Here is a 25,433-nt window from a genome sequence, read left to right as displayed (position 1 = left end):
TTCATTTCATGACAGTTAAGCCTATTTCCCCTCCATATTCGATTTACTATAATGCTGAAAAATCCTAATACTGTAATACAGTAATACAAATTGTCATGTCGGAACACAATTATTATTTACATTTCAAATCAGCATGAATTAAAGGCTGTACCACAAATACCACCATGATTCATACTGTCGTACTTTTGCATAATTGTACTTTTCAAATGTACTTTTACAATTTATATTTGTTTCATTCATTATCATCTTGTAATCTGTTCTCATACAAATAATGTCACAATGCAAAAAAAATTCTGCACATTTTCTTTTAATTTTGGGGTAAAATGTAACCTGGTCATTTCTTGATACTTTTCATGAGATTTACTCTATAGTACATATATTTATTTCTGTTCTAGAGATTAATATCCATTGACATTTTCCTTAAAAGGTTAAATATGTTTTGCATGCTAAACAACAGCACTGAAGCTAATGAAGTCCAGTACCCTTGTGGTGTTCTCTGTAAATACTGTTTCTCATTTTTCAGTCCATCTGTTTGGTCATAACTCATGATGTGTGTTGTCTGTTTCACTCTCTTGTATGCTTTTTGCAGACTCATCGGCATCTCATTCATCGGTCACCTCTCACTCCCTTCCCCCTGTTTTCCCCGATGACGAGTTTAGTGACTTTGTGCAGGGTCCTGTCGATACCTCTTCCTCATTCCCCTGTTCTTCCCTCCCTCCATCCTCTTCTTCACTGAGAGCCACTCACGCAAGCCAGTCTTTAGTGACTGTGCCCGGCCAGCACCCCCCCTCTTCCCCTATCTCTCACTCTCTTCCTCCATCTCTCCCCGTCTCTCCTGCCATCCAACACTCTAATGTCATCTCCAGTTCCCAAACTGCACTCCAAGGTAACTCTCTCTCTCTCTCTCCTTTTTGTGTCATACCATCAATTGTTAGCTTTAGTAGCACCTGCTGCTAGATGCTGTAATGCCATTATGTGGGCAAAAAGCTTCTTTCTTTTTGATGACCATTTTGATCTAAATTTCAGATAAAATAAAATTCTTTGGAAGCATGGAACATGTAAATCACAAAAAAATCCCTTCTATTACATAGCATAGAGGTAGATTGTATGCTGAATACAAAATAAACTTCTTTTTTTCTCCCCTCCAGTCACAGTGGCTGGTGAATGCCCTGTACTTCCAGTCACAGTGGCTGGTGAATGCCCTGTACTTCCAGTCACAGTGGCTGGTGAATGCCCTGTACTACCAGCCACAGTGGCTGGTGAATGCCCTGTACTACCAGCCACAGTGGCTGGTGAATGCCCTGTACTTCCAGCCACAGTGGCTGGTGAATGCCCTGTACTTCCAGCCACAGTGGCTGGTGAATGCCCTGTACTTCCAGTCACAGTGGCTGGTGAATGCCCTGTACTTCCAGCCACAGTGGCTGGTGAATGCCCTGTACTTCCAGTCACAGTGGCTGGTGAATGCCCTGTACTTCCAGTCACAGTGGGTGGTGAATGCCCTGTACTTCCAGTCACAGTGGCTGGTGAATGCCCTGTACTTCCAGTCACAGTGGCTGGTGAATGCCCTGTACTTCCAGCCACAGTGGCTGGTGAATGCCCTGTACTACCAGCCACTTTTATATAAAAAAATGTCCAGTTTAAATGTATAATATAAAGATTGAAACGCTTTAAATGCTCGCATTCTGTGAGAAACGCTAGCACTGTGCACGCAAGCGGGAGAGCGCCACTGAACCTCTGTAACAAACAGTGAATCGGACAAATGCATAAATATAAACACAGAAATGAGATGACTGAATTTTTCCCAATTTGTCCGGTATTTCTATTATTCCCAGACACATCGACCGGCAACCCATTTTTTTAGTGGAAACCGAGACCAGACCCAACTGCCACATCAAAACCAATCTCTCGTTATAATCAATGAAGTTGCTATGTTGGAAGTGCTCGTTTGTTACATAAACTTGTGCTATTGCTCGTGAAATAGACTTGTTTTCATTTTTTTGTGACTGCTGTAAAGAAATGTAATATAGAGTGATCAGTCACATGACCTTTACATCTCAAAATAAAATGTCTTCTGAGTGCCTATGATGCAGTCATGGCAGCATCGCAAGATTGCTGTAATCTTGATGTTGAGTCCAGCATCTGTAGATGGTTTTGATTCAAATTTGATGATTGTGAGGATCTGTGAGAATGCTGCTGCACAGTGATTCTGACTCCACCGTCACCCTCCATCTCCCCTTAGTTTTGTCAGGTTGCAGATGGCTTCCCATATGCTGTAATGAGTTAAGCTAGATGGTAATGGGCAGTGTGGGAAAACGTCACATTTCACATTTTTTTCAGTTCAGACTGAAATTCTATCGACAACTAGCACACACTGCCTATGCCGATTGTGCTGGTGCCCAGATAAGGAGCTCAAAGTGAGGCAGGTATGGAAGTGTGTGTTTTGAAGAACTTTTCCGGGTTCAGTACAAGTTTAGCTTTATCGACAGGATTTGTGGCATAATGGCGATTACCACAGAAAATAATTTCAATTAGACCCTCAGGTTTTTAACCCTGTAAAGCCTGACATATGGAAGAATTGTCAGAAAATACAACTCTTATGTCTTTAGCACCACTTGACAAACTATAAAAATAAATTGTGAAAAAGGAACAAAAATAGCATTTGTTTTTTATTCATGTATCATATTTGATACATTAGGCTTTAAAGGTCATTATCCTCCTGATGCCTAGCAATTCGTTTTTGTGTAGGACATTTTAGTTTTTCTTAGCCCATACATGCTACAATTGAAAATCTTGGGGTATTATTAGAGGACTCCCTGGGCTTTTCAGAGATACCAAAAATTGAGAGTTTGGCCATGACCTCCTCTCAATTCAGCATAAATCAAATACAACATGAATAATATACATGTATATCTATATATACATTTAATTTTTTTCAATGTACAATTTTATGTGTATTTTATGCACCAAATTCTATATTGACATTTAAAAAAGGGAAATTGTAAAACCTTTTTTGCTGGTCTCAGGAACTTATGGTAAGATGATGACATCATAGCTTGTGATGTAAAATAATGAGATCTTTATAATGACAGTGCAGGCTACATATATGTATATAGAGATATATTAGTTCACACTTTAAATATATCGTATAAAAAGTGTCAGATTTATTTTATTTTTTTATATTTTTTATAGTGGGCATGAATGAAATGTAATGGTGATTGAGAGACATCTCAAAAGCCAGTTGTATCAACTTAATTTTTCAATAAAATAACATACAACATTTTAACCAAGCACAAATTGCTTATATTCAGCAAATACTCATTTTAAAACGTCAGTAACAATATAATCATTACTGTTACTTTTAAAATAAGCTGTCATTTATCCCAACATAAAAGAGTCACTTTTCGCGCAAGTCTGCCGTCATTTTAAACGGATCGCTATAAACATTGAAACCAATAACCACTAGATGGTGCCATAAGCATGTGAAACTTGCATACCTTACGTTCTTTGGCTTGTTTCATATTTGATGCGCACAATGTTACTGGGCTAAAAACAGCAAAAATTGCAGTTGTGCTAAGGCATTTATAATGGAAGTACAATGGTCAATGGAATAAGCATTAAAATAAAATGTAGTCACAGCATGTAATTGTGTTTGTGTTGGCTTGAGAATAGTGTGATAAAATCACTCACTGACTTTGACTGTTTATAGTTTTTTTTACTTTATGCCATTACTACATAAAGCCACAGTAAAACACTGGTTTCACTGTGGCTTTATTTTGTGATGACATGAAGTTAAGATTACTTTCGCAAACTACATGCAAGGATACAAGAAAGGCACTGTTTACATGGAGAAAACACAACCAGAGATTCGTCTACATAAAGTAGTCCCACATCAAAAAAGATGATTTTAAATGACTTCTCACCTCGAATAATGATTAGATTTGTACTTAAGTATGTTAGTACTTTTGTTGTTAAAATAAATTAGCCTATTATATTATGCCAAAACATTTGCTGTTCTACCTCAGGTAGACCAAGTTCAGTGATTAAAATTAGTCAACGTAAGAGTGATTTGCATTGTAATGAAGCAGTTTTCTCATTGTCATGGTTACTTACCTGGCCTTCTTACTTTTAACCTTAAAAGCTGGCATTAATATAATTACGGCACATGGTCCTGTTTGATGTCACTAGTGCCACAAAATAATGACAGTTTTCCCTGTGTAGTGGGAATAATGAAGTTTCTCAAAACATGTATAAAACCATTATTCACCTACAAATGGCATACTTATAGTTGTCGCTGCTTATTAAGCTGGGATAGGTGAAAGTATTTTTTTTTAAATCACCTTTTAAAGTCATAACCTCTATCCCTGACTGATCCAGGCCCATCTCTGGAGGAAAAGATGTTCTCATCGTGTGAGTTAACAGCTGATAAGAAGGCCCATGTTAGTTTTAAGCCAAAGCATGCTCTGTCTGAGTTGGGTCCCAGAGCTCAGTTCATAACCCAATTTCACAGCAGCTCCAGATCCCGAAACTGGGCCAAACTCAAGATGACTTATGTTCTGCTTTCATCAAAGAGATGGCACCTGAGCCTCTTCCCATGGCTCAAGTGTCACCTGTGACGGAAACCCCGCCCGTCCAGGCCGCTAGCGCCAGCGGTGAGAAGAAAATATCTGTAACTTCTGCAAGCTTCACAGAATTAACACAAATCCATACTTCCTGTCCTGTTTCTCTTTTTGCTAATCATGGTATGCATCAGCAAATGGGCTTTGAGGGGCTCTTGATTATCTTTTTAAAATCTTTCTTATGGCTTTAAATCTCCATGAGATTATATCTAACTCTTCCCAATGAATATCCAAGTAACCCAATTTTTTCATCTTCAACTCTCTGGGGTAGTGCAAAGCTTGAGAGTTAAACAGGAGAAAATGCATGGATACACGTGGTTTACACTTGAAGACAATGTGCTCACCCTAGCAAAGAATGTATACTCTCCGTTTATGGATCTAGTTTAATGAGTTTATAACACTTCAAACATACAGTATGTGCCTGCTTAATAAGTGCTAAAAATGCCATATCAGCTTTCATTAGAGTGGTGAGACAGCTGCTCTTCCAGCAGCATGAAGAAATGTCTAGAGAAGATTTTCTTCCTGCTGTTTGAATGCACTTCTTTCTGGTACGGTCATCATACACCACTGACAGTGTACACAACCTAAAATTTGTGCATGTTTGCAGTTTAACGTGTATATAATGGGCTTGATCTCTTAACATGGGGTGCTAAATGAATTGTTCCATTTCTAGATTCTTTTCTCTCTGCATCGTTGCTTATTTTCCAATATGCATAAATGAAAATTCTGTCACAAGTTACTCCCCAATCCTTAAGACTTTCTTATACGGAATGAAAAGGAGATGTTTTGCTGTGTGTAAATGATGACAGAATTTTACATTTTGGTTGTACTATTTCTTTGTAAAAAAACACCTTCACAGTTGATTGATCACATTTGTCTATTTAATCTGTCAGCTGAACCTTTTGAAGGGAGGACTTGTTACGTTATTTGCTACTGATAGTGGTTTAAAGTCCTCATTTGGACACTTAGTCTAAAGGCCAAAGTATACTTTGGTTGTCCAAGTTGTTGATTGGAACGGGCACAGTGCTTGATGCAGATTTTGTCATCCGCACATTTTGCAAGGACTGTCCATGTGCAGGGCAGATTTTTTGATTCGCTGTCAATCCTTGTCTGTGCGCATTTTCAGCGCATGTGCCTGGGTTGACTGTACTAAAAAAGTATAACAAAGCAGTCCTAGTGTGCATGCATTGAACGCTTTTGTATTTGCTCGCTGTCAAAAGAGTATACATTGAAAGGCAAATACTTGACCATGTGCAAGGTGATCTGGAAAGCATAAAAATTAAGCATATCCGAGCCTTAATTTACGTAACCACAGGTTTCTACCACATTTTCTATGTGCACACTGGAAATGCAAATGCATTCAGAGAATCAATGCTAATACAAAGCACAACCTTCATTTCTGTATGTTCTGTCAAGCTGTTTGCTTTGCAAAACCACTGGCTCTTGGCTCAAGACAGCGTAGCTGTTGGGAGAAGCAGTGGGAGTCTTTATTGTATCTGTGCATGCTGTCAGTCATCTGAAAGCAGGTGTGGGGGAACGTCGGACTGTGCTGTAGACACATGGGTTAGATGCTTGATCAAGCACTGTTAGATTAAGAGTCTACAAGCAGCAACTTACTGTTTTTCTTGTCCATCATAAACAGGTGTGGGCATCTACCCTCAACAGGACATGCAACCCATGGTTCCAGCCTGGTTGTACAATGACGCCCTTATCCCAGGTATATATCATTGCAGCAGGCATGCTCTCAACTTCATTGTTCTGCAAAGGTAAGCTTTATATGCCAGTATCTAATTCCAAGTTGTTGCTCTTCCCAGAGATGTTCAAGAAGGTCCTTGAGTTCACCATGACACCAACAGGGATCGACACAGCCAAACTTTACCCCATTCTGATCTCATCGGGCATGCCACGGGAAGCCCTTGGCCAGATCTGGGCCTTGGCCAACCGTACTACACCTGGCATGCTGACCAAGGAAGAGCTGTACACCGTACTGGCCTTGATCGGAGTTGCCCAGGTAATGACTGCAGTTTCCAGATGGTCACAATTTCACAAACTAAATATTTTACTTCTATTTTACAACATTACTATTTATCTGACACTTTAATCCAAAGAAACGTTGCAGTTCACTTATGACAATGACAGTCCCCCTGGAGCAAGTTTCTCAAGGGCCCAATGATGATAGTTTATGGTTTGACACATGAGGGGCTTGAACCTTTGACTTTTACTATCCCAGATCTTTAAACTCTAAGTCGCATTACCCCATTGAAACCTTCAAAACATAAACAGCATACAAAGCTATCCTAGCAGAATCTCTTCTAAAGGTTGTTTTAGACCCCATTAATACATTTTAGCTCTTGATCACATTCAGATTGTTGAATGTTATGACTCGGATGAACCCCTTGTGTTTAATGCATCGATTAGCCTGTTAGAGATCATGTGAATTCACATTGATGGGCAACTGTGATGGGTGGCTGAGGCCCAGGAGAGCATCATAGGTAAGGAGGAATCTTTTATCGGCCCTTACTCTACCTTGGCAGCTGCACTCCAGTGAGTAGGTCTGTCTGCAACTTACAGGATTCTTCCAGTAATAACATTTTTGTTGTGCAAATTTTAAAGCTCAATGAGGAGTCACACTTCCAGTCCTTTGGTTTTGTAGAGCAATAATGAAAGGAAAGGCTCTAGAGGTGCTAGCAAGGGCATTGAGAGTGGAAGTTGACTTGTGAATGAAAAATATTAATATGAATATTTAAGGCAAATAAATCAGGCTGCCACTTGGTTGAGGCAGAATAGACAGCTGGATGGAGGGAAGGAGGCCTATTGTCTGACAGCTCTACTTTTAATTTTGGTTCGCTGATGAAAGACTTGCCGGAAATTCAGAGTTTAAGCACAAGGTTGAATCACTCTCATCTAATATCCCACTTAATCATCATCGTGCGTCAGGACAATATCTGCTTAATCGAGTGTCTTATAGCAGTGCGTCATACATCAGTCTTATGACTGCCAGTAATCAGCATTTATCAGTCTGCCTGCAAAGATCTGTGCTTTTTGTTATCATTTATGGTATCACAATGATTTAATGCTTCTTATGTATTTATTTGGTAAACAGGGATGTTGTGGTGAAGTGGTTCTTTATCTGGGCTGTTAACTCAAAGTTGTAGGTTCAGATCCCACAGTGATCAATGAATGATAAACATTATGACCTGGTGGAAGGCACTTACCAGCAGAGGTTGTTTCAGGTGGACTGCAAAATGTAATCCCAGAAACCTACTCTGATGCAAATTTTTGGCCAACGCATTGCAAGCGCATGACCCTGTTGTACATGCTGAACCCTCTTGCCTTAAGCCTTCTATATACTTCGGTTTTCTGCATGCTGGTATGTGTCCTGCACACTCTGTGTGACGCAAATTGCATCGTCAAAGTTTTTAAAACATGCGGACAGTCTTCGTCCATTCGAGTCATAAGCGTGTGCACCATTGGTTGGCTGTACTAAAGATTATCACAAAGCACACTTGTATGGGCTCAAGGTCAAAAGAGTATACTTTTAAAAGTTTGAGCATGCGACCGTGCACGAGTTGTAACAGCACACAAAAAAAATGAAGTATAACCTTTCCTTTACTGGGGTGATAACAAACCTTAGAACTTTAGATGGCGATAGATTTAGCTTGAAATATCTGTCCCATTTAAACCACTTTTTATTTATCAGATAGCTTCTTATAAGCATTTTGACACAAGCAAAAAGTTACTGAGTAAATTTAATAGTTAGCTGAGTAAACATAGTTACATATTGTGGTTGTATTTTCTAGAATGGTCTTACAGTCATGAATCTGGACATCTTGAGTCAGTTTCCTTCCCCGCCTGTGCCCAATCTACCGGCCATGGCTATGGCCATTTCTGCTGTTCTGCCTCAGCACCAGCAGCCCATCATGACCCAGACGCCCATGTCAATGGCGACGTCCACCCCTACTGCACCTGTCATGGGCATGACCCCAAACCAATCCGCTCAACCACCTGCCAGCTTCATCACCAACTTCCCTCCAGTTCAGGTAAACATCAGACAATTTACTGGAGTCACTTATTCAATAAATGTCAATTTATAGGCACACTAGCTGATTTGTATTCTGTTGTTCTATGTTAGGCTGCCAAGGCTGATAATGATGATTTTCAGGACTTCCAGGAAGCACCCAAAGCTGGTGCCGGAGATGACTCATTTACAGATTTCCAAGGAGAGACGGGGGGAGCGTTCCCCACTATAGCGTCATCATCCCAGAGCGGGTATGAGCACAATTTTTCATCAAGCTAAGCCCTTGTCAACCTGGACATACTGACGTGTGCCTGCAAAAGCACATTATATGTGATACAAACTGCTTGGAGATATGTATCATAAAATATCCCGTCATCTCTTATATAGGGCTGGGCGATATTTAAAAATTATTTGATCAATAATCGCCTTAAAATACATTGCAATATCCGATTACATTGTCAACTCCCCTGCTGAGGGTCTGTGAATTTTTTGCTTGATTGATTTAACTTTGAACATTGAATTAATGTATTGAAACATGAAAAACAAAAGACAACAAATTGCACTTTAAACTAATCGATAAAAGCAATAAAATAATGAAGTGACAAAAATGTTTAAACGCCTTCCCAAATCCAATCATTTACTGTCTCCAACGGCTCCATTTGCCATCACTCAAGCATCCGTCAACTACAACAGGTGGAAAATTAATAATAGCCTACAGATTAAGAACTAAAGACCATCATAAATGTAAAGATGATGATAATAATAATATAAATCCTTATTTAAAAAATTATAAATTCCTTAATTCCCTTAAATTCCCAAAATAATGCTGCCAAATGTATGTTCTTTTCAAATTTGTGTTTATATTGCATTTTTGTAATACAGTTAATGCTGCCTAAAGAAAATAGAACAACATTTTAGGTTTAATGTGAACATGTCTTGTATTATTTTATGATTTAATCACTTTTGTCTTTGTTTCTTTAATACAAAGATTAGTGGTCGACCAATATATCACAGAGGCCGCTAAATTGGCCAAAGCCTTTTTTTTTTTTTTTTTTGGCATTGCCTGATACATTTTCCTCTGGCTGATTTTTATTTATTTTTTTCTCTTGAGGATGCCGAAAATCTTGTTTGCATGTGAAGACACTTGAGACATGTAAACGACCAGTCATGGTTTGTTTTTCTTGTTACGTGCCATTGTGTTCCTACAATAATAGACCTTAAATGATAACCAGCTGATAATAAAAAAAACGGTCTCATTTAAATGGTCCGCATATCAGAGATGTTTGAGCTCAATGTAAAAGTGCTCACCTGTTTCATTCTCCCTCTCTCTCCTCAGCAGTTCCCTGTAACTTTGAACTGTCTTGTCTAATGATAAAAAGGCAAATCTCAAATAAACCTAATATCAAATATACTGTCTGCTAATATGCACATATTTTGTTTAAACAAATGTAATAAACCAACCTCACACAACTTGAGCAAATCCAGCATCCAGTGTAGTGCTCATTTATTTAACTTTAAAGCACATATCAGTCTCTCCTTAGCAGTTCCCTGTCACTTTTGACTTGCTATTCTAATGATAAAAGGCAAATATCAATAAAACTTCTACCTCTTGTAAATATGCAGTTTTCTTGTTTAAACAGATGTAATTCACAAACTTCCTGTCGAGCGCTCATCTAATATCTTCCTCTTAAGCGTGTATTCCATCAGCCAGAATCAAAACTTCAGGATCAGAAGTTTCTCTGATTCACAAATCATGACCGTCACTCAGAGACAATCCAAACAGGTGATCCAGGCCAGATCTGCACGGGTGCGTGTGTGCAATCAAAGTCTCTCTAGCAAGTCAGTCCATGGTTGGCCATGTTTGGAATGCTCTCGGGAGGCTATTTCCAGTCATGACAATGCAGCTCCTATCTACTTGAATGCAAAAAGACCAAAATCTCTAAAACAGTTGGTCAAGATTACAATCAAAGAACTTCTTTCTAATCAACAGTAAAATCTGACAGCACTGGTATCATAAATGGTGCTACTTTACCTCAAATTATACAAAAAACACAATTGTCCCAGCTTGTATAGCGAATGCCCATGTGCTTTCTCAAGTTGATTGACAGGAGACGTCTATCTGTGCTGATTGGCTCTTTTACCTGTTAGGCAGGACTTCCTATCTACATCCGTTGACCGTTGGCTACAGTTGCCATTATAATTTCTCCCATTTTAAAAGAAGTGGCCCGTCTCTGCTAAATAGGTTCCGGTGCAACTTCAAAGTAAAAGTGCTTCACGTGTAGTAAATGTCTTACTCAAAAAATACAGAATCAAATCAATTGCACATACAGAGCATAATGCATAAGTATGATTGCTAACGTGGACATGCCATCCATGGTTGCTGGACTACTGTGTGAACTGTTATTTCCTCCTCCCTATTATATAAAAAATGTCATCGTGCAAATAAATTACAAAAATTTGATGACTAAACTGATATCAGAAGAAACTGCTATCTACCATTTAAAATACAATCTTATTTTTTTTTTTTTTTAGATTCATTTTTACAGAATTAAAGTTTAGTGTGAAATTAAGTATATATAGTGCCTAAATAAGAGTTTATTATTTTTTTTGTTGCTATTTTATGTTTGTTATTTACTATATTAAATTGTGTTATATATCAGCTTATCTACCACCCTGCTCTCTGGATATTGGCATTGGCCATTAAAAACCCTTATCGGTGACCACTAACAAAGATGTATATTACTGATCCTGCGTTCACAGTGCATATCAACTGCTTGGAAATAAAGCGAACTAAACTCTCACCATCTCCCGAGATGATCGGAGGTAATTTGCAGCATTCTCATAGACAACAATATTCTTGCAAACGGTTTTCTGAAGAATGAAACAGAGAAAAAAAGTGAAAACTTTTAACATGCGTATATTCAAAAAGACAGGCTTGTGCTGCTTGCCTCCTGAACAAACAGTGAACCCGACACGGGCATTGGCGGATTTTCTTTTGTTCTTAAAAATATAATGAAGTGCATTTCTTCAGGTACATGTCTTTGTGAATAACAGCATTTCTTATCATGTGTCACTCTGAGACGTCTTACAGGTCACCTGCTTGTTGCAAAATTAGCCGTGCATAAAATAAATTTGGACGAGGAGCATTTTGCGGGTGGCGGGTGCAAGGTTCACACCCTGGCCATTGTTAAATATATTTGGTGACTTCCCAGATCCATAATTTTGCCTTTTCCCTATATTGTTCACAATCGGCATCGGGATCTTTGTAAGACATCGTCGATATCCAATTACATTGTCCTATTGCCCAGCCCTACTCTCAAATGATCTCTCATAGTAGTTTATGATGATGAGTATATGCTTTTTAATTCCTCCTGACTTTATTCATTTATCTGGAGGACAGAATTACTCTTTGCTTTGTAATGGCTTGTAATAATCCAGCGCAGCAATTAAATCCCACCTTCTTTTATAATTAACCCTTTTCAATGGACAGCTTATAAACTCATCCCATTTTATTTCAGTTCACATATTCATGGAGAGATTTTAGGCTCCCAGGGAAAGATGACAAAAGACAATTATGGAAAGCAGGAAGTGAGGAATAGAGGAGAAAAGCATTTTCTCTAAGTGCCACAACCTCCAATGTTTGTTCACCCTCGTTAAGCACAAATGCCTCTTTGTTTTAGAGGAATATTTTGTTTCTTGAGTGTGTCAGATCACTCGCTAATTAAAGCACAGAAAATGAGAAGTGGTGAGAATGATACAGGAAGTGAGGGTTGTGAGATCAGTGGTGTTCTCCTCTGCTGGAATATCAATCTGTTATGAGGGAAGTGATCCAAGATGGAGTTGAGAGAAGAGTACTACTATCTCTTAAAACAGACAATCCCAATTTGAATTTTGCATATATCTTACACACTAAGAAGAACTTTGCTGGTGATGGGAAAGTGTCAACTTTTTAGATTTTTAGATCTATTGGCACATACTACCTCATACATTTTCACACTGTTTTCATCAATTTTTTTAAACGTATTGTAGGACAAATTACTACCTTTTAAAGTTCTTATTATGTGCATCATTGCATTCGTTCTCATCTTCCATAGTGCAAGGAGGTCTGGGCAGTATTATCGCATGAAGTATGTACATAAACACACTCCAAACATCCATAAATAGTACACCATCCAGTCAAGTTCTATTTTTGAAATATGAACATTTAGGATGCATTAACTTACAGTGGATATACAAATCTACACACCCCTGTTAAAATGCCAGGTTCTTGTGATGTAAAATAATGAGACACAGATAAATCATGTCAGAACTTTTTCCACCTTTAATGTGACCTATAATGTGAACAATTCAATTGAAAAACAAACTGAAATTTTTGAGGGGGGGAAAAATAAAAAAAACTCACAATAACCTGGTTGCATAAGTGTGCACACCCTTAAACTAATACTTTGTTGAAGCACCTTTTGATTTTATTACAGCACTCAGTCTTTTTGGGTAGGAGTCTATTAGCATGGCAGATCTTGACGTGGCAATATTTGCCCACTCTTCTTTGCAAAAGCGCTCCCAAGCTGTCAGATTGCGAGGACGTCTCCTGTGCACAGCCCTCTTCAGATCATCCCACAGATGTTCAATTGGATTCAGGTCTGGGCTCTGGCTGGGCCATTCCAAAACGTTAATCTTCTTCTGGTGAAGCCATGCTTTTGTGGATTTGGATGTGTGCTTTGGGTCATTGTCGTGCTGAAAGGTGAACTTCCTCTTCATCTTCAGCTTTCTAACGGACGCCTGAAGGTTTTGTGCCAAAATTGCCTGGATATGGAACTGTTCATAATTCCCTCCACCCTGACTAAGGCCCCGTTTCCAGCTGAAGAAAAACAGACCCAAAGCATGATGCTGCCACCACCATGCTTCACTGTGGGTATGGTGTCCTTTGGGTGATGTGCAGTGTTGTTTTTGCACCAAACATACCTTTTGGAATTATGGCCAAAAAGTTCAACCTTGGTTTCATCAGACCATAACACATATTCCCACGTGCTTTTGGGAGACTTGATGTTTGTTTTTGCAAACTTCAGCCGGGCTTAGATGTTTTTCTTTGTAAGAAAAGGCTTCTGTCTTGCCACCCTACCCCATAGCCCATTCATATGAAGAATACAGGAGATTGTTGTCACATGTAGCACACAGCCAGTACTTGACAGAAATTCTTGCAGTTCCTTTAATGTTGCTATAGGCCTCTTGGAAGCCTCCCTGACCAGTTTTCTTCTCGTCTTTTCATCAATTTTGGAGGGACGTCCAGTTCTTGGTAATGTCTCTGTTGTGCCATATTTTCTCCACTTGATGATGACTGTCGTCACTGTGTTCCATGGTATATCTAATGCTTTGGAAATTCTTTTGTACCCTTCTCCTGACTGATATCTTTCAACAATGAGATCCCTCTGATGCTTTGGAAGCTCTTTGCGGACCATGGCTTTTGCTCTGAGATGCAACTAAGAAAATGTCAGGAAAATCCTACTAGAACAGCTGAACTTTATTTGTGATTAATCAGTCACTTTAAATGATGGCAGGTGTGTAATGACTTCTATTTAACATGAGTTTGAATGTGATTGGTTCATTCTGAACACAGCCACATCCTCAGTTATAAGAGGGTGTGCACACTTATGCAACCAGTTTATTGTAAGGTTTTTCATTTGAATTTTTCCCCCATGAAGATTTCAATTTGTTTTTCAATTGAATTGTTCACATTATAGTTCTGACATGATTTATCTTTGTCTCATTCTGTTACGTCACAAAAACCTGGCAATTCTCATTACTGTAAGATTTATAGATTTTGAAGGAAAATAGGACAAAGCCATTTTCTTGGAATCAACCAAAAGCATTAAAGAACATAGAGAAAGGTCTCGAAACCAAATCTAATGTTTTGGATTGTCAGCAAAAGCATTTTGATCTCTTTTGACTGAGTTGTTTTTATTTTATGTCTGTCTCACACAGTGTTCCTGCCATGTTGACTCCAGTTTCTGGATCTTCATCCTCCTCCTCAGATAAATATGCAGTGTTTAAGCAGCTGTCAGTGGAGCAATCCACAGAGCCCACACCTCCTATCTCAGGTGACACACACACACACACACATCCCTTGATCGTTCAGTATATGCCTTATTAGCCCTCTGAAGATGGCAGATCTTTCAAAAGACTGCTGTCATATCAGTTTTACATTGGAAGACAGATTCTGTTTTCTAAATTTATTTGAGATCGATGCATTTTGCATAAATAAATTATCCTATTAATCACCTATTATTTTAAATTTAAAAAATGTTTTTACCCAAGCTTTGGTTTTGATTTACTGTGTTTGTTATTTGGTCCAGATTCTGGGGACAAGTACAGTGTTTTCCGAGAGTTTGAGCATCCTTCAGGCAGAAAACCAGTTGGTAAGCAGACCCACATCTTGCATTGTAAGATCAAAAATGTTTTGCACTGCTCCTACAAAATTACATTTAAATCAGTTTTACAAACCTGTATAATAATGGATTTTTTATACAGTTCCCATAATAATGGATTTTTTTTCTTTTAAATTGTGAGTTCAAGGTGAAAAGTCATAATGTTCTGTAGTATAGTTTTTCTTGTGGTAGGTTTTTTTTAGTGTGTGTGTGTGTGTGTGTGTGTCCTAGCTTTAGAAATTTTATAAAATTCTATGTATATATTTTTTTAATCCTCTTCCAGTAATCACAAAGAACTGGAACAGTAATGTGAAAATCACATGGTGTGGGGACCCTGAATGTTGTGTTTAGTTTCATGAAGTTCTGCATACCAGTAATAGACCAATATATCGACCTGGATTTTTAATCCAATTATTTGTCCATTTTGAGATCATCAGCATCAGTTGATTTCTTCACATCAGTTGACTGACTTATTTGCCAATTAACAGAAGTGGTCATTCTCCCTAATGTTATTTATTCTATTAAAATTCAGCAATTTTGTGTATGTCTTAGTTGCTCTCGTTAAATTGCAATACATATATTACCATTTGATAGTTTGGCCACCTACTAACTCTAGATAAAAGTATTTTTACCGGTAGAAATATAACGGTTCTTGGTAATAAAAACTGAACTGTACTCTTCACCACTCACGGTTCGGGAAGCATTAGCACAGTGGTTCACCATGTTTAATGACGCATCTGGAGTACAAGTTTTGGTCAAGAACACAAAGCGTCAAACCAGACACGTACAGTTACAACCTCTGCTAATGCTCCTGAATGGATCTGTAAATGGATACGCTCTGCCTTTGTTTCACATGGGTCTACTTGATGACATCACTGTTCTGCAACTGTTGTGTGTAGATGAAAATGGCAAGTGGAGAAAACGAGCCGCTGATAGAGAAGCCCCCTATGTTTCTCCTTTCTGGGAACATTTTCTTTTTTTAATTCAATTGCAATAGTGATGGTCAAAAGACATTTACAAAACAGGTGTTGTTTGCAGATATCGCTCGGCATGAGTATGAGTGTGCGTGGCTGTAATCTATTGCGAGCATCAATATCACACTTTGATTAATGCCATTAAGATGCCGTTATAGTGATGCATGATTAATCTTTTATGCTGACATCACACAGGGAAAGAGCCGCAGAGGAGCCGAAATGACACACCTTCCAGTGCTAATTCGAACAGAGATGAAACAATAACAAAAGTGTTTGGGGTGTTCATGTGGGATTTCCACATATGTTTAAAATACTTGAGCCGCATTATCACACCATCCCTTCTCGTATGCGTTTTAAAATTAAGGTTATTCCTTTTAAACATCATCAAGATGGTGGCGTGGATGGTGCTCGGTGTGGAGCGCTCCTATTCTTTTGTTGTTTTTGTTTGTCCTGTGTTTAGCAATCTTGTTTCAATCAGTTTTACCTGGGACAAACTGCTGAACATTCGGCAGTATATACCAGATTCTGACAGACAGGCAGCTTTTTTGTGAGGAAAAAGGCTTGAAAAATCACTCTGGACTCCACTCACCCTGCCCACTACCTTTTTGAACTGTTGCCTTCTGGCCGACTCTTCAGAGCTCTGAGCACCAGAACCATCAGGCACAGGAACCGTTTTTTCCCTCAGGCTATCCATCTCATGAACCGTTAAAACTGCCCCATTGTGCAATAATTATGTGCAATTCACAGTTTAGTCTTTTTAGATTCACCCAACACATCGTACCTCTTCTGCCATTAAATTACCTTGCACTGTATATAATAGATTTGTATTTAAATTTGGGCGGCTGTGGCTCAGTTGGTAGAGCGGGTCGGCCATTAATCGCAGGGTTGGTTGTTCGAATCCAGGCCCACACTACTCCACACTTTGCCGCCAGTGGTGTATGAATGTGTGTGAGAATGGGTGAAATGAGTCCCAGTGTAAAGCGCTTTGAATACCGTTAAGGTTAAAAAGGCGCTATATAAGTGCAGACCATTTACCATTTAAATTTGCTGTGTGTGTGTGTGTGTGTGTGTGTGTGTGTGTGTGTGTGTGTGTGTGTACACGTACACTACTGTTCAAAAGTTTGGGGTCACTTGCCACTTGCCTGAAATGTTTCTCATAATCTTAAAAACCTTTTGAACTGAAGTCGTATGCTTAAATGTTTGAAATTAGTTTTGTGGCCAACATATTAATTTAATTACAAAACTAAAATGTTATAAAAAAAAAAAAGGTTTTGGAAATGGATGACTTTAACAGAATGATTAAGAAAAGCATCCACTAAGTGCCCAGCATATAGATGGGAACTCCTTCAATACTGTTTAAAAATCATACCAGGGTGATACCTCAAGAAATTGGTTGAGAAAATGCCAAGAGTAATTATTATTTTTTTTTTTTTTTGTCCCAACATAATTCCCATATTTCCATTTCTATTATTCCATAGTTGTGATGACAACTATTATTCTAAAATGTGAAGAATTTTTTTTTATAAAGAATAAGTGACCCTAAACTTTAGAATGGTAGTGTGTGTGTGTGTCTTAGTCTTATTTTGTATTCTATATATGCTTTATTTTCTATATTTTATTTTTTTTATACTATTTTAATTATGTTTTTAATCATTTTTTTATTTTATTATTAACTTTGTTTTGTTGCTGTATTGTTGTGCACTGGAAGCTCCTGTCACAAAGACAAATTCCTTGTATGTGTAAGCATATCTGGCAATAAAGCTCATTCTGATTTTATAGTGATGTACAGCTTCTAAATATTGAATATATGTTTTGATTCATTTTGAAGTGCACTTTATGTTGGTGCATGTTGCGTATTAGTATGTATTAAGTATTACGTTAAAATGTTGATTTAGTAATTGGAAAATGTTTTTTAGTTAAGGACCGTGATGAAAATGAACAATTAACCAAGCTTTACTTTAGTAATATTGTACTAACCATGACTGCTATCACCATGGTTTTCTGAGCAGAAATCATGGTTTTGATACAATTAACCATGGTTTTATAACAGTAATACTTTAGAATACAAGTATATAGTAACCATGATTTTACTGTAGTATTATAACCATGACAGTAACCATGTTTATATTGTGGTTACTATGCATTTACTACAAATAGCATGGTTAAACTACACTCACCTAAAGGATTATTAGGAACACCATACTAATACTGTGTTTGACCCCCTTTCGCCTTCAGAACTGCCTTAATTCTACGTGGCATTGATTCAACAAGGTGCTGAAAGCATTCTTTAGAAATGTTGGCCCATATTGATAGGATAGCATCTTGCAGTTGATGGAGATTTGTGGGATGCACATCCAGGGCACGAAGCTTCCGTTCCACCACATCACAAAGATGCTCTATTGGGTTGAGATCTGGTGACTGTGGGGGCCATTTTAGTACAGTGAACTCATTGTCATGTTCAAGAAACCAATTTGAAATGATTCGAGCTTTGTGACATGGTGCATTATCCTGCTGGAAGTAGCCATCATAGGATGGGTACATGGTGGCCATAAAGGGATGGACATGGTCAGAAACAATGCTCAGGTAGGCCATGGCATTTAAACGATGCCCAATTGGCACTAAGGGGCCTAAAGTGTGCCAAGAAAACATCCCCCACACCATTAGACCACCACCACCAGCCTGCACAGTGGTAACAAGGCATGATGGATCCATGTTCTCATTCTGTTTACGCCAAATTCTGACTGTACCATCTGAATGTCTCAACAGAAATCGAGACTCATCAGACCAGGCAACATTTTTCCAGTCTTCAACTGTCCAATTTTGGTGAGCTCTTGCAAATTGTAGCCTCTTTTTCCTATTTTTAGTGGAGATGAGTGGTACCCGGTGGGGTCTTCTGCTGTTGTAGCCCATCCGCCTCAAGGTTGTGCGTGTTGTGGCTTCACAAATGCTTTGCTGCATACCTCGGTTGTAACGAGTGGTTATTTCAGGCAAAGTTGCTCTTCTATCAGCTTGAATCAGTCGGCCCATTCTCCTCTGACCTCTAGCATCAACAAGGCATTTTTTGCCCACAGGACTGCCGCATACTGGATGTTTTTCCCTTTTCACACCATTCTTTGTAAACCCTAGAAATGGTTGTGTGTGAAAATCCCAGTAACTGAGCAGATTGTGAAATACTCAGACCGGCCCGTCTGGCACCAACAACCATGCCACGCTCAAAATTGCTTAAATCACCTTTCTTTCCCATTCTGACATTCAGTTTGGAGTTCAGGAGATTGTCTTGACCAGGACCACACCCCTAAATGCATTGAAGCAACTGCCATGTGATTGGTTGATTAGATAATTGCATTAATGAGAAATTGATCAGGTGTTCCTAATAATCCTTTAGGTGAGTGTATGGTTACTGTTGTAAAACCATGATTGTTATTTATGGGCAAAACTGTTGAAGTGTTTAGCAAATTGATTATTCTTTAGATTTGGCAGTAATATTTTTTTTTCTGAACAAAGCAAATACCAAACCGTAAAGAATCCAGTATGGACAGCTCTGAGAGATCAAGTAAGTTAATGATTGCAGTGGTTTCTGTAACTATTCCCTCAAAGTCACTTTATTCTGTTTTCTACTCCGCAATGGGTTCTCTCTCTGCCTTTGATTCATTATATGGATCACTGATGAAATGGAAAAATGTTTGTCATTTAAATGTCATTCTATGAATATCAATTCACTAAAAATGAAGTGCAATTAAAAATTAATTGCACTTCCCCCGGACCATAATAGGGAAGATTCCTGAGAAATGCAAGCTTGTAGTACCACCTGTTTACTCCAGAGGGCAGTAAGTGAAATTTCAGCTGTATGAGCAACGCGCAGTTTTTACAGTGAAGGAAACAACAGACACACAACACAAACATGCGTTATGTTCTTGCGTTTAAAACACTTGGAGCGCAAATGTGAACTAAGGGATCTCAAGATGTGTTAAAGATTGAGTATTAAACTATATTTAACTTGACACACTGACCTAAACATTTTGTTTATGACGCAATGCACCCGAGATGCTACACACGCATGTCTGACGCAGGTGTAAATTGACGGGCTCGTAAACAAGCCCTCATAATAAATCTCCAACTGATTGACAAATTCACTTGTGAAATGGATTGCTGTGAACTGTATGCCAATGATTGACTTATGATCAATAATAAATATATATTTATTACAATAATATATATATGTATATATATATTGTTTATACATTACTGTATTTTTAGTGTCAGTCAAATACTGACTATTTTAATACTGCCAGTCAATTAGCAATTTTGTCAGTTCGAACCAGTCTACCAATTCTAGGTTGACACCTATCATCAATAAGGCATCTCCGTCCACAGAACTGCCGCTCACTGTATGGTTTTTCTTTTGGCGCAATTCTGAATCAATTCTAGAGACAAAAAATCCCAGGAGATCAGCAGTTACAGAAATACTCAAACGAGCCTGCCTGGCACCAAAAATGGTCCAAATCACTGAGATCACATTTTTTCCAAATTTTGAGGGTTGATTTGAACATTAACTCTAGCTTCTGACCCTTTTTCTGCATGATTGTATGCACCGCATTGCTGCCACGTGGTTTGCTGATTTGATAATCACATGGATGATTGTTGGTGCCAGACGGGCTGGTTTGAGTATTTCTGTAACCGCTGATCTCCTGGGATTTTCATGCACAACAGTCTCTAGAATTTACTCCGAGTGGTGCCAAAAACAAAAAACATCCAGTGAGAGGCAGTTCTGTGGACGGAGATGCCTTGCTGAAGAGAGAGGTCAACTGGCCAGACTGGTTCTAACTTACAAAGTCTATGGTAACTCAGTTAACCGCTCTGAACAATTATGGTGAGAAGAATAGCATAGCAGAATGCTATTCTGAGATGCGGGATCTACACAATATTAGGCAGGTGCTTTTAATGTTGTGGCTGATCGGTGTATATGCAATGGAATTGCAATGCATTTGACAATTAGTTTCATATGTTGCATACGTAAACCTATTATAGAAGTTAGTTTTTCTAATTCTGATCTTCTATTTATGTTTGCCGTGTTCTGAAAATGCAGTTTTCTTTCTTTGCAATGCAGTTCTTGTGTTATTGAACCACCTTATTATTTAAATTCTGCAGTCGTATGCAGCTTGTGTTAAGCATTGCTAATCTGTTTTTCCCTTTTCAGGCCTGTGAAATTGAGCTCTGGGCCACTTGTAGACTAACTCTGTTTTGTGCCGTGCCAGTTCTCTGTTCTTTGTTGTTTCGGTGTTATATGAGTTTCGCAATGCCCTTCAATTGTTTTCGTTTTGTTTTTACAGGGGAGGGATTTGCTGATTTCAAATCTGTCAGTGCCGACGATAGCTTCACAGACTTTAAAACAGCTGACACTATCTCTTCACTAGATCCACCAGACCAAGCAAAGTTCCAGCCAAATTTTGCTCCTCCTTTCACTTCCTCTAAGTCTCTACCGCTGTCCCAATCTCAGCCAGCCTCTCTGGCTCAAACTAGAAATCCTCTCAATATGGCAGACCTGGACCTCTTCACCACAATTGCTCCTCTGGCACCCACCTCCACTACTGACTCCATAGTAAGCCTGTTCCCCTCGGCACCTCCATCTTTTATCCTGCCTAATACAGTCCCCAAACCTCCCACCATGGCGGGTGATGACTTTGGTGATTATGCTCTGTTTGGCTCCTCCTCATCCTCAGAAGTTGCACCCACAACCTCTGCCGCGGGGAGAGGAGCTGGGGCGACCGTTCAGGATGAATTTGCTGACTTTATGGCATTCGGGAGCTCAAGAGACCAGAGAAACAAGGCCAGCTCTGGCGAGGGTGGAAGTGAGAGCCAAGGTGACGTATCCCAGCAGTGGCAGCAAGCCAATGCTGATAAGTACGATGCCTTCAAACAGCTTTCTCTGGAAGGTGGTCTGACCTATGACGACAGCAAAGAAAGTGGCGGGGGCTCTTTCTCGTCGCTCAAGAGCGACACGGATGACTTCGCAGATTTCCAGTCCTCCAAATTCTGCACTGCGCTGGGGGCGTCTGACAAGAGTCTGCTGGACAAAGTAGCCACCTTCAAGCAGACCAAAGAGGACTCTGCCTCTGTGAAGTCCCTCGACCTCCCGTCCATCGGGGGCAGCAGCGTAGTGAAGGAGGACTCTGAAGATGCGCTCTCAGTACAGCTGGACATGAAGCTGTCGGACATGGGTGGAGATCTTAAGCATGTGATGTCTGATAGCTCCTTAGATCTCCCTGGTTTGTCATCCCATCAACCCCCTGCTGCAGGTGAGGAATTAGTACGCTTGCTCTGGTGAAGTCCGGCCCAATTTGTCTGTTGCCTCTTTCTCTCAAGCACACTACTTGGGCTTCTCAAATGCTCAACAATGCCCAAATGGAACACTGTGTGTGTGTTCTGTTTTATTGGGTTCTAGTTACATATCAAAAACTAGTTACATATCATGCCATTCTTTTCCATTCTATTTAGATATATTTCCAGTTTATTCATGCACAGTTGTAAACCTGCAGTATTTATTGTTGTTTATATTCATTTAATTATTTATTTTAGTATATCTGTTATTAATATTTATCAGTCAAAATTTGTGCTTTTATCGCTTACAGCACAATAACTGGTATTAATAACTCCGTGTTATCAGGTGATCTGCTTTAAAAGCACATTTTTATGCAGCATTTAATTCAAATAGCTTGTGACTTGGTTTTCCCCTGTAATCTGTGTGTTCATGTTGTTCATGCTGCCAACTCTCATTGTTTGGCTTCCCCTCAGATTCCCATGATTTAGTTGTGACATGAAAAGAAACACTTCATAATGGTAGAATGCACAAACACTTTGTTTATATCCAATATGTTTTCAGATCCAGTCTTTAGGTCTGACTGTCCAACACTGTCATTTTGCAAGTAATGAAATCTAGTCTGATTGTTCAGTCTGTGTAGTCAATATATGGTATACCTACCACATCAGTTGCCATAGTAATGACTTTGCCTCAAGAGACTTCATAGGCAGGCGGGCATGGGTAGCTCAGCGAATAAAGATGCGGACTACCACCCCTGGAGGCGCGAGTTCGATTCCAGGGCGTGCTGAGTGACTCCAGCCTGGTCTCTTAAGCAACCAAATTGGCCCGGTTGCTAGGGAGGGTAGAGTCACATGGGCTAACCTTATTGTCGCTATAATGTGGTTCGCTCTCGGTGGGGCGCATGGTGAGCTGTGCATGGATGCCGCAGAGAATATCGTGAAGCCTCCACATGTGCCATGTCTCCACGGTAACGTGCTCAACAAGCCACGTGATAAGATGCGTGGATTGAATGTCTTAGACGAGGAGGCAACTGAGATTCGTCCTCCGCCACCCGGATTGAGGCAAGTCACTACGCCGCCAAGAGGACTTGGGCGCATAGGGAATTGGGCATTCCAAATTGGGGAGAAAATGGGAGAAAATTATACAAAAAAGACTGCATAGGCATTACTGCATTTACAGTCATTTAACAGATGCTTTTATCCAAATGAGGAACATAATTCATTTGTTCTACATGGATTTGTAAAATGCATTTACCGTAAATGTACACATTGATGTAAATTCTTGGTTCAGAACTGCTCACTCGTTTAGTTATTCAGTATTTATTATAACAATTTTGGTATAGCTCACTATATGGGGTAAGAGTGAGCTAAACTTTGTGAATTCAGAAAAGCACTTTAAAGATTTAAATGCATTTTCCAAAATCTGTTTGAATTGGATTTGAAACCATATACAAATCTGATTTGGACTGAGTTTGTAAGAATCAGATTTCTTGCAGTTTTTGCTGTTTTTGGATATGCCATTCTTCCCCCTCCTTTTCTAATCAATGCCAAGCTGACATTGCATTTGTTGACATTGCATTTGCTAGAATGTTCCATTTTAGAATGTTTACAAATTTTAAATCCTTTAAATCTTTGAGTAGAAGATTATCTAATAGGATAAAGATTATTGCACAAGATGGCATTGTCATTTAGCTTCTGCTGCACTAACACATCTGGCTTTACCTTTGCTCTGGTTTTGTTCATCTGTTGTATGATAGTTATCCGTGTTTGCATGTGTATGGGGAATCCTCGATGCCTTGCCAAAGTGCATGCATGAGCAAAAAATTCACAACACTACCTTACTTAACCGGAATCATATCATTAAATCATGAACTGGCTGCCCGATACTAGAGCTTCATACGATGGCAGTCAACAAAGAGAAATCAGTGAGCACATGGGATGCCAAGTTAGTAAGCTCTTCCCCTTAGCAGCTGCTCCATAGACACACTCATATGAATGCCAATAAGCTCAGTTTGGCTTGTATATATTAACTGTTTTATGTCCTAACATCAATCATAATTTATTTACACTCCGCATTCTCATTCTGTGCTACTCATGTTATCTGGTCTGCATGTAAGGCATCCTGGATGTGTGTGTGTGTGTGTGCACAACCCTTCATCAATCACTTCATGTATCAGGGTGAGAACACAGTCACAGTATTTCATTCACAGTATTTTATTCAGACAGCTTCAGCTGTCATATGAGCTCTCTTGTGCACAGACTGGTTACCGTATAGAAAGCACTGTAGGAAGAGTTCCGACATGCTTGTGTGGTCTCGCCAGAGCCCTGCTGCCGGTTGCACCAGCCAAACGTAAGTTAGAACTTTGCCTAGCTGTGGCATAAATAGGCACTAAGCCACAATTTATGCACTGCCAAATATTTGAGCATTACACCATTAAACTTAAATGGGACGTAACCCTAAGTATGAACCTAAGTGGTGGAATGTTGCATTAAGACACTTTCACTGGAAGTGAAAGGGGCCAGACCATAAACATTCAAATACACACTATTTCAAAAGTATAGCCACAAGATGTAAACAAAGTTACTTGTTGCCATGATGACATAATGCCGGTCAACTTCGTATTCGATTTTATCAAATTAAAATAAAGTAGAACACAGATTTGATCACACTAAAATAATGTTACTACATGTAATGTTTACATATTGTTGCTATATTTTATATTATATATTGTTGGTTGTGTGAGCAGTTACCATAAAAACTAATAATTTCGGATTTTGAGGATGTCCATATCTCGCGATTACACTAAATCTGGCATGAATGCAGCAATAGACCTTAGCTTCAGTAGACGGCATCTCTAATTTGACTTGGTTGATAGAAATGAAAAGTACAGTTTCTTTAACCGGTCACACTGTTTGGCCTTAAATGGCATCTAATCTTCACAAACCATGCTTTCAAGATTTTTTTGTTTTCTGGAATTAGTGAAGTAGGAATATTTTTAATATTTAATCGGCTAAGCTATCAATGCCCAGTTGCAGAGAATACGACATTTTGAACAACATTTGACCCTCACGGCTCGTTTTCATC

At 39.1% G+C, this 25,433-nt stretch overlaps 1 protein-coding gene across 1 annotated transcript in view; it reads left to right on the top strand.

Annotated features, from left to right (window-relative positions):
- Positions 1 to 25,433, top strand: part of LOC127631747 (synergin gamma-like) — a 65,655-nt gene that overhangs the window by 13,927 nt on the left and 26,295 nt on the right. Inside the window, 10 exon segments of the mRNA XM_052110053.1 lie at positions 590 to 886; positions 4,375 to 4,533; positions 4,536 to 4,649; positions 6,259 to 6,333; positions 6,431 to 6,627; positions 8,417 to 8,656; positions 8,749 to 8,885; positions 14,614 to 14,729; positions 14,985 to 15,047; positions 21,361 to 22,326. Coding sequence (XP_051966013.1) covers positions 590 to 886; positions 4,375 to 4,533; positions 4,536 to 4,649; positions 6,259 to 6,333; positions 6,431 to 6,627; positions 8,417 to 8,656; positions 8,749 to 8,885; positions 14,614 to 14,729; positions 14,985 to 15,047; positions 21,361 to 22,326 — 2,364 coding nt within the window.

Source organism: Xyrauchen texanus, chromosome 38, assembly GCF_025860055.1.
Source record: "Xyrauchen texanus isolate HMW12.3.18 chromosome 38, RBS_HiC_50CHRs, whole genome shotgun sequence".
Lineage (NCBI taxonomy): Eukaryota > Metazoa > Chordata > Actinopteri > Cypriniformes > Catostomidae > Xyrauchen > Xyrauchen texanus.
The sequence above is the reverse complement of the archived record's forward strand: the minus strand, read 5'-3'. Positions and strand labels throughout refer to the sequence as shown.